This window comes from Quercus suber, unplaced genomic scaffold (genome assembly GCF_002906115.3).
Source record: "Quercus suber isolate HL8 unplaced genomic scaffold, Cork oak 2.0 scaffold_366, whole genome shotgun sequence".
Classification (NCBI taxonomy): Eukaryota; Viridiplantae; Streptophyta; class Magnoliopsida; order Fagales; family Fagaceae; genus Quercus; species Quercus suber.
The window spans coordinates 313,706-324,909 of NW_027069818.1; the positions used below are offsets into that span (position 1 = coordinate 313,706).

At 34.1% G+C, this 11,204-nt stretch overlaps 1 protein-coding gene across 1 annotated transcript; it reads left to right on the forward strand.

Annotated features, from left to right (window-relative positions):
- The first annotated feature begins 692 nt into the window (after positions 1-692).
- Positions 693-3,143, forward strand: LOC111994125 (uncharacterized). The gene has a single exon (XM_065760413.1). It carries the CDS (start codon positions 693-695, stop codon positions 3,141-3,143), a length of 2,451 nt encoding a protein of 816 aa, XP_065616485.1.
- Positions 3,144-11,204: the final 8,061 nt, after the last annotated feature.

Sequence of the window (11,204 nt, forward strand, 5' to 3'; positions counted from 1 at the left end):
TTTTAGGTAACCCATGCCTTTAATTATAATCATGTCATTAATAATATTTTCAAAAGCCTTTGTACTTTAGACATCAATTTAGGTTCAAATGTCCCTTAAATTTATATATTTTTATTCTAGAGATTCAATCTATGATATTAACTTTTGATAATTGTGATTTTTAGGTAACCCACCTTTTTTTTTTTTCTTTTTTTTTTTAATTTAACTCCCTCTTGGAGACTTAAACCCCAGCTATTTTCCTAACATTTCACAAGCATTTATATTTGTAGAGTGAACATCACATTAAGGGTATGTGGTGATAACATAGAGATAATAATGTTTATATTAAATGATGTTAAGAAATGTGACTCATTAAGGCTCAATTTATTTATTTATTTTTGAATCCATTAAGACTCAAATTCTATATCCTCTAAAAAGGGGAAGGAATGATATTTTCTGCAGGGAAACGAAGATTTTTTAAAATTATTTTTTAAATAAGTGAGTTTAATTTGTACCCCCAAGGGAAAGGTATTAATAAGATTGTTTTGCAGGGAAGCAGGCAATTGTCGAGTTTTTTAAGGCATATCTCTAAAGTGAAGCAATTATGGCAGAGATGGAATCTCAGGAGCTTTATCCTCTTTAGCATTGTGGTTCAGTTTTTTTTGCTTTTTGCTGCACCCCTGAGAAAGAAAACGGCAAACAAAGTAGTAATCATGGTCATCTGGGCAGCTTACCTGATTGCTGACTGGGCTGCTAGCTTTGCAGTTGGGCTAGTCTTTGACAGTGAAGAGAAATATACTGCCTCTGGTGCCATTAATAATACTGCTAGTTATTTGGTGATGATGAACCATGGCCTCGTTAGTACCATCGGGTCCAGGAGCAGGGATGATACTGGTCTTCTTCTGGTGATGTGGACACCTTTTCTTTTGTTACTGGTTGGTGGCCAAGACAAAATTACTTCTTTTGCTATTGAGGATAATGAGTTGTGGCTTAGGCACTTGATTTGGCTCTTCCTCCAAATCTTCACCACTGGTTTTGTGTTTTATCAATCATTTCATCTAAACACGCTATGGATCCCCACAATCTTTCTCCTCCTTGCTGGAACAATCAAGTATGCGGAGCGAATAGCTGCATTGTATCTTGCAAGTTCGGATAGTTTTGGGACCTCTGTTCTTGGAGAACCTGACCCTGGGCCTAACTATGAGAGACTGATGAGTGCATTCACACATTATAAAGGGAACAATCTTCCTATAAAAATGGAGTATGTCCACGACCTAGAATCCCAGGCTAATGAAAATACTACAGCCGATGATGGAGAATTGGATCCTCGTGAACTGGTGCAGCGTGCTCATCACTTCGCATATATTTACAAGGGACTCATAGTCAATCTCATGTTCAGCTCCCGTGAGCATACGGAGAGTCGAGAATTCTTCACTAAAAGACGTCCAGAAGAAACATTGAAAATATTAGAAATCCAGCTCAACTACTTTTATGATCTTCTCCATACCAAGGTGCTGGTGGCAACGTCCAGCATTGGAAAAATATCTCGGGGTATATCCACTGGGCTAGTTGTTGCAGCCTTTTCACTTTTCATCTTAGAAGAGAAGGGCACGTTCAAGACGGAGTTTGATGTCGTTGTAACCTACATCTTGTTCGTTGGTGTTTTAGGCCTGGATATGGTAACTCTCTTCATATGGTTTTACTCTGATTGGACTGTTGCTTATCTTAAAAAGTTTGACAAAGATTCCCTCAAATTCAAAATCATCAACAAGCTCCTCTTTCCCAAGAAGCAAAGGCAGCCGCAGGAGAAACGCAAGAAATTTTCTTTCCTCCTATCCAAAATCATCAAGTTCCCCTTTCCCAAGAAGCAAAGGCAACCGCAGGAGCAACCCAAGAAAGTTTCTTCCCTCCTATCCAAAATCATCAATTTCCTCTTTCACAACAAGCAAAGGCAGCCGCAGGAGCAGCCGCAGAAACAACCACGGATAATAAAAAAAGTAGGTTCTAGAAGGTGGTCTGAAGATCTATCTCAATTCAACTTCCTTGATTACTGTTATCGACGAAGGTCACAAAGCAGAAGTAAAACCATCGGCGAGATCATCAGCAAAATAGACCTTATGGTCCGTGTCGAAGGAATTGGCATACGACCATCTTTGGACATTATTAAGGATTTTATTTATTATTTATTATATTATATATTTTATTATTATTTGCCGAGGGACGTTAAGAATTTTATAGATCTGAAGAAAAATGACTTTATAATTCAGATGAAATATGTGACTTCTCACCATTTTGATCCGTACCTATGGAAATTTATCTTCGACGAGCTGTCAGTGAAATCTTACTTTGCGGATGATCCGGAAGAAGCCAAGAGAATAAGCTCAGCTAGAGGAGAATGGATTCTTGAGAGCGGTGACTTCAATTACAGTCTAATCTCAAGTACGTTAATGCATTGTGTCAAAAATGTTGCTTATGATGAAAGCCTTCTATTGTGGCACATTGCTACTGAACTCTGCTATAAAATTGATGAACAGAGTCACCGGCATCCAGATTGGCCTTTGCCTTGTGAATATTGTGTTGCTGATTGTTCCAAAAAGTGCGGCATGGATATTAAATTCTGGAAGAATGCTGATCACAGTGGCATGCCTTCGGGTTGTGACCATTGTGATGATCGTGAAATCAGCAAGCGCCTCTCAGATTACATGTTTTATCTATTATATCAGGAACAAGGTATGATGTCCGAAGTGTCAGGAATTTCAAAACAAAGGTTCAAGGACACCAGCTCTGAAGCGCAACGATTCTTTAACGAATATGGAGGAAAAGATCTGCCAGAAGGCTGTATAAATATTCTTGAGGTGAACACATCCGTCAAACCTGTTTATGTGAAGGGAGATCGATCGAAGTCAGTACTGTTTGATGCGTGCATGTTGGCAAAAGAGATTCAAAATTTGGGACCAGAGATTAAATGGAAGGTAACAAGTAAAGTATGGGTGGAATTTTTATCATATGCTGCGAGTCGTAGCAGAGCAAAGGCCCATGTCCAACAACTAAGTAAGGGCGGTGAGCTTATTACTTTTGTTTGGCTTTTGATGGCACAGTTAGGCTTGAAAGAGCATGCTTGGGTTGAGACCCGTACCAGAGCAAAGCTGAATCTTAATAAATGACAGGTGATGTACTGAATGATAAATAAATATGATGTACCCAATAATGTTCTTAATTATTATCTTTATCAATATCATAATTAGTTACCATAAATATTATGAATTAAACATGTGGATTTCATTTGCTTTCATTGATAGCATTGTCTTGGCCTGAATTAAATTATAAATGAGTTACATCACTTACAAGTTTTGTAAGATCATCTGCTAAAAAAAAAAAAGTGTATAAGATCTCATTAAGGTGAGTTTCAGTTAACTCAACTTGTAAGACTTACAATTTCTTAACAATAATTTTATGAGTCATTGAATTACTTACTTTTACTTTACTCCATTTCTGTCGCATTGCACTTTTTTCTTTTTAATCTTGAATGCCATACAATAGACAATACTCCCTTATCCCCTACCTCCCTCAACTAATCCCTCTCTCTTCTTCATTTTCAAATGTCACTACCCACATATTTGGTGTTGTGTCAATTGTTGCCCAATACACCCAATCTTGACTTACTAAACCCATTAACAATGGGGAAAATCTTTTTTTTTTTCCACATTTTAGGATGTTAATTCACAGTTCACACAAAATCTACACTTTTCACACCATGTGCATGCCTACATTTTCAAAGCAATGTTCACACTCTACATACATAATATAAAAGAGTGTCCATAATGTTGGCTGTGGCGAAAAAAAAAAAAAAAGAAAAAAGGCCCTTAATGAAGAAAGTTGATCCAAGATTGAAGAACGTAAATATTCGATAGGTAAAAAAAAAAAAAAAAAAAAAAAAGTCATTTCAAAAGGAACGAAATTCTAATTTTTATCTCTAAACAAACTTCCTTAAACTAATTTACCCATAAATGTCATAATGAGAAACAAATAAATAAATAAATATATATATAATAAATAATTTTATACAAATAAATATTTTTTCAAAACAAAACAATATGTCCTTTTTTTTTTCTTTTTTAAAAATGCTATAAATATCACAAGTTAAGTCGAAATGCCTCGTAGACTCTCCAAAATTTCAAAGTTATGACATTGACATCTCAATAACAAACACAATAAAATAAAATAGACAAACTATTTCACTAAGTCCAGACTTTAACATTTAAAAAAAAAAAAAAAAATTATGTGTTTCATCGCATTCAAATTTGTTCATATAAAAGTTAAAATACATTAATCAACTCAGACAATACCAAAACAACGTTGCTTCTGGAGCAATGGAAAAAAAAAATCTTAAAATTTCACCTGGTAATTCCAAGACCAAGAGCACCTATATGAAAACCACCTCTAAATTAATTTTGTTTAATATTTTATGAATTGCACGTTCTATATACGCAGAATTATTGTCCAAAGTAAGGTGGTGGTCTACTAGTCTTTCCGGAGCAAGTGGATCTCAATAAAATTTGGATCTTCTCCATTTCCTTTTGAAATGGAGAGTTCCTATTTAATGGACAAGATCAATTTAAAATAGANAATGCCAATACCGCTTGATAGAAACCATCCTCTTTAACCTCTAGTTATGATTTTATGGTCCATCTGGACTATCTGAAATCAATGGCTGGTGCTGAGATCAATTTTACTAAGTTCACAAATGCTAATTCAATGGCTAGTGCTCCTTCTGCAGTTCGGACTCCTCAACCAAGGCCACAGGTCTAATGGATTCCACCTCCAAATGACACTTCCAAGATTAATTTAGATGAGGCAATTTTTTAAGGATGCAAAATCAAGAAAGGATTGAGTTACTAATAGGGATTAGAGGCTTGGTGATCGATCAATGTCTCAGAGGTTTCCTCCCAAATTCAGTTGATGATATTGAAGCCATGCAAAGGCGCACTCTTGAATCCTCTATGGATTTAGGAATCTCAAAGGCAATTTTGAGGTGACTCGATGGTTATTATTAATTCTCTGCAGGATGAGGTGTCCTCTCTAGCTTTATATGGTCACTTGATTGATGAAGCTAAAATTTTGGCAGAATCTTTTACTTTTATGAGTTTTTCCTATATAAACTATCAAGGTAATCTATTGCTCATAATCTTGTTAGGCATACTAAGCATGTCTTAGGTCCTTTCGATGTGGATGGAGGATGTCCTTTCATGCCTCATGCTATAATTCAAGCCAATTTGAATTTCTTTAATGAATTGACAGCCTTCTTTTCAAAAAAGAAAAAGAAAATATAAGAAGAAAGTTGATCAAGATTGAAGAACGTAAATATTCGATAGGTAAAAAAAAAAAAAAAAAAAAAAAAGTCATTTCAAAAGGAACGAAATTCTAATTTTTATCTCTAAACAAACTTCCTTAAACTAATTTACCCATAAATGTCATAATGAGAAATAATGGACAAGATCAATTTAAAATAGATCTAAGGTAAAAAAGTGTACCACCTCAATTAAAATCTAAAAAACTTAACCCAGCACATTTAAACTCTAATTAACCTACAGTTAACTAAGCAAATACCCTTTTTTCTAACTAAATGCATCTGAATATGTTCTATCTCTCATCCCCACCATCACCACTGCTACCACTACTCACGCCAAGCCACCATTGTTGTCTGGGCTACGTCTCACACCAGCCTAGCAACACTGTATTACACTGTATGCTTGCCGAGATAGCCACTACCCAAATAAGTTGTTGGAACATTTTAATATTAATTAATTAAAATGAATAAATATTACATTATAAATGTAAAGATGTGGGAGCGAATATGGAAGATAAGGAGCTAATGAAAATATTCAATCCCACTTTGAAAAGGAGAAAGACTATTTTATTCTTTTTAATTGTGTTGATTAATGGGTTAATATGAATTGACTCAGATATTGGGCTAGATACGTGCGCAAGGGGGAGGTGAAGGATGGAGATATCAAAAACGTGCTCATTTGGTTTCTCTTTGTGTTATTTTTATTATTATTGTATTTGCATCAACAATTTTAAGGAGATTCAATACATGGAGCCTATACAAGAGAAACCAAATGAGCCTGTTGGAGATCTCAACAAGCCCTTTCACTTTAAGGGAGCCCACTTCAAGAGGTGGAAAGGAAATGTCCTCTTCTACTTGAGTCTTCTCAAAGTTGTCTACATCCTCACTGACAAGAATCCATCAAAGGTTTCTACCGATGAGATGAGTGAAGAAGAATATAGTCTCCATCAAGAAAAAATAGATAATTATACAAAAGATGAATACAATTGTCGCTCTTATCTTTTGAATTGTCTTGCCGATCATTTTTATGATTATTATGATACAACTGATAATTCTACTAAGAAAATTTGGAAAGCTTTACAAAGCAAGTATCATTTAGAGGTTTTCAATTAAGAGGGACAAATTCATAAAATAAAAGCTCCTAATTTAAAACCTCCCACTAAACTCATGTTCTTAGTAGTTTATAATCTTCTTACCTCTTATCCTTTTCGAAATTTAAACAGACACACTTTATTTTCCTCCTCATCACTTATCCTTTTTAAAATTTAAATAGGCACTCTTTTTCTTTTTCTTTTTTTCTTCTTCTTCTACGATCTTTTCTATTTTGAACAATAAAATCCCTAGGTATTTAGCATAGTAAAATTACTTTCATAAAACACCACGTCATTAGTCAAAAGGTATATTCTATCAAGTTTTCATATCCTCTTACAAATTTGATTTATGATTGGAATTTCTTCTTTTAATGCAACAGTTCTTTCATTGTTGCAATCTTTTTAGATTTTCAAGATGAAGATGTGAAATCTAATATGTTTTTGAAGTTGTTACCCAAAATTTAGGTGGTGATAACTAATAAGGATAAAGGTTATCCTGTGAGGGAAAAAGAAATTGGGAGTAAGATAACTAAGATTGATTTTTTTATACAAGTGCTAATGATTAAAATATAAAAGTAAAAATTCTAACCGCTAGATGATGATACTGGAAATGGGAAACTGGTTTAAATTGTTTTTCTAAATTTATCTAAAATTTTAGAAGAAGAAAAAATAGAAGAATTTTTGAAATTTATAACACTAAAAGAGATGAATGAATGGAAAATTATGATATTAAACCCTGCCTCCCCCCCCCCGGTTACAAGTAAAAAAATCTCCAATACCTTATACCAACCTATAGTTGAATCCTTACCCTAACACACAATTGACTTGTTCTGCAGTGACTATCTCTCCTTTTAATGCACGAACTCCCAGTACATGACTAACCAATCGATGCACAGATCCCAGTACATGGCTTACTCCTTTGCACGAATCCAAGTATGTGACTAACACACTAACTTGAAAAAGAATGTTAGCTGCAAAGTTCTTCAATTCATCAACACGATGAAGATCACGAAACTTCTGGTTACAAAACCTTACAGCGTACAAACACAATAACTTCTTCAAGAGAATTATGAACTAGGGCATGTGCCTCCGGTCACAATATGCTTGATCAAAAACTTTTGCCTTACACTTGCGCCACATTTGACGACCCTTAAAATAATCCTTTATATATGATTAGGGTTATGAGGAAAGAAAGCCTAAAAACATACACATGGATATGCGTAAAATCAGATCTGAAAAACTGATTTTCTTAAATTTCAATAGATAGTTATCTATCGGGCAGCTGTCGAGCATCGAGCTAAAGATTCCTTTTAAACCTCGATAGATGCTATTTGTTGAGCTAGCTGTCGAGTTTTAAAATACAGCACTTCTTCACTTGTTTCTTGAACAGATTTGCATGACTTTAATACTTGGACTTGAACTCTTGTTTCTTGAAGTATTAAACTCATCCTAGATCTACCAAATTACAAGTAAAGTTTTTTTTGTCATAGGATTAGCCAATTATAAATGACATATGTTCTTAACATGATTCACATATGTCCTAACATACACACTATATCAATTTAATCTCTAACATTTTAAATGTGTTAGTTTAGTCTCTAACCTTTGGTATTGTGTCAAAATAGTCATTGTAGTTAAGTGATGGATAAAAATTGCTAACAAGGTTAATTAATAGCCAACATAAAATAAATATAAAAATATTTTATGCCACATAGAATGCCACGTGGCTTAAGTAAAATTATCCCATATCAGCAAGGAGTGGATGCAAGAGCAAACTGGCCACACATGCATAGTCGTTCATGGGTAGTGAATCAAGGCATGTATGTTGTTGGGTAACATGTGTGAGTGAAGTTCTACATTGAATAACAATGAGAAGAGTGAGTGGTTAATATAACATATTGAGCCCAAACTTATAAGTACAAACTTTTTGGTTAAGTGATGCCCTTATATTTACCAGCATCATCACACACACTTCAAGTGTACAATGAGATTCTTTTTTTTGTTTGNTATATGTTGGCTATTAATTAACCTTGTTAACAATTTCTATCTATCACTTAACTACAATGACTATTTTGACAATACCAAAAGTTAGAGACTAAACTAACACATTTAAAATGTTAGAGATTAAATTGACACAGTGTAAATGTTAGAACCAAATAGGTAATTTACTCTTGGTTTGATTATAGGTTGTGCTATTAGAGTTTGTAGTTATTAGAAGTATTAGACCTAGATTTGCTATTGGGGTTGCAAATCTATGGGAAAATTTTGTTTTCTTGTAAAATTGTATTTGTTAGTGATATTTGTAACTTTGTGTCTCACTTGGAAATATATCAATTCAAATGCATATTTCTTGGCGGTATATTTCTTGGTAGTTTGTAATGTTCGTGTCTATATATATATATATATATATATTGGAGAGATTTTAGCATAATAACTTTATATCATAGAAAGATATTAATAATTTTGATCACCATGCATTAAAAATATTTAAATGGGTTCAATTGTTAACAAATTTCGACTGATTTGACAATTGAGGGAAAAGTCAAGGAACTAAATTGAAAAGAGGGTTAGTGAAACTTGGATTTGAAGTTGTCTTGTTAATTTGCTTATAAAAATATACGAGCATAAACATGTTTATTCCCAAATTGAATACAACCTGTTCATCAAATTCATTCTCAACTTGCTTTTGTGTGAGTTTGTTGTTGAGAACATGGAGGCTGGGTTCTTTAACTATGTTAAAATAAACAAGCTGATATACTCTCCACTAATCAGCTGGGAAGTAATCAAATTTGCGTGAAAACTAAAATAAGCAAACCAAAAAAGTACAATCTATATGGTTAAACAAATGATTCCAAACCTCAACTGCTAAGTAAAGAATAGCAGTAGACATCTGTCTTCTGCACAAAAGAAATATGCATTGCAAGTTGAATGGAAAATAAAAGTGAGATTTCAGCTTTCATATAGGAAAGTAATTATTAAGGAGAAAGCCAGATAGTTTGTAGAGCGCGACACCAAGAGACTTGTCTAGCAAATTGATGAAAAAGTAAAAGCGAAATATCATTGAAAGCAGAGTTATCAAAGAAGAAGATAAAGCGAGGAAAGCATGAATGCCAAGTGACGAACACTGAGGCCAGGCAAGAGACTTTGTGTGGCAAATTGATGAAAAAGTAAATGCATAATAGTCCTCACTGTCTTGTACTTGATCAAAAACTTAAAGCTAGGTAAGAACTCCAAATGCCAAGTAAAGAATATTTTACCAGAAATATATCTTTTTTTTTTTAAGAGAAAGTTTCAGCTTATTGCGTCCACTCCTAACGATAGTTCATTATCATCAGACACATATTTAATCTTTGCACAAATATTTGGTTACTTGCAAATTAATAAAGGGTGGGGCAGAGTACGGAAAGAAATAAATTAAAAGATAAAGCCAAATGAATATAGAATAGAAAGCATATATAATAGACACTCCAATCCACATCCAGTTAGTATGGTGCATGTGAAGACGTGTTATAGAATAGCGTTTACCTTTACAGTTCACCTATAGGAACCATTTTTTTTTTTTGGTTGTAGTGCACGTATAAGTTGTGTGGTATAAGTTGTATGATTACTTAGAGAGTAAAGTCCCACAAATAGATAGTAATGACAATATTAAGTGGTTAATATAATGGAATTTGACTCACATATTTATAGGTTAAAACATTTGAGTTAAGCATTGTCTTTATATGTTATGTTATATTATTATTAATCAAGGCGTAAATGCACTTTTGGTCCCTACATTTTGGGGTCATTTCTACTTTTGGTCCTTACATTTCTATTTTATCACTTTTAGTCCCTAAAACTAAAAATGCGTTCCATTTTGGTCCTTACCATCACTCACTTAATGGAAATATCCTACATGGCAAACTGAGTGCACTGTTGGCACAGTAAATGCTGACGTGTCTATTAAAATAATATTAAAAAAATGCTATATCAGCATGCACGTTAGCTTCCACATCAGCATCTAACCTTAAAAAATAAATTTATCAATTTTAAAAATTATAAAAATTATAAAAAAAAAATGGTGGAACTTAGATCTATTATGTTTTTGCCTAGTTTCTTTCTCTTCTTCTTCCGCAGATCTTTCTCTCAGTTTCGCTGCCTCTCTTTCTTTCTTTCTTCCTCTTTTTCTTCTTTCTCCCTCTATCTTGGTACTTAGCCTTCTTGAACTCTTTAAGCAAGTTCCCCCACTTCTTTCATCTCCGACGAAATCTACTCCCACAAGTGCTTGTTTGACTTCGGCTTGAACCCACGTCTCAGCTCTCGTCTTGGACCTACATCTCAACTCGCCTTGACTTCGACTTCGACTTCATGGTCCTCGTCCTCGCCACTATTATTGCCAAGAATCATTTGCTAATGCTGGTGGTAAGGGTGGGCGTGAGTGTGAGGGTGAGGTTGAGGTTGAGGAGTGTGGTGAGGTGGTAGGACGCCGGCGCCGGCACCATCGCATGGGTTTCCAGTTAGATTTGAAACTCCTTTCCCTCCTCACTTTCTCATCTCTCTCTCTTTATCTGGGTTGACTTTGCTGTATTTGTTTTGGATTTTTGATAAATTTGAAGAGGGATAATATGAGTTTGTGAAAGGAAGTTTTTGGGTTTGTGATAGAGAATTTGTTGGGTTTGTGTATAAGGGAATTTGATGGGTTTGTGAAAAATGTTTAGATCTTAGGATTGACATAAAAATTTTGGTTGGTTGTCAGATCTGGTTTTTTTTTTTTTTTTTTTTTTTTTTTTTTTTTTTTTTTTTTTAAA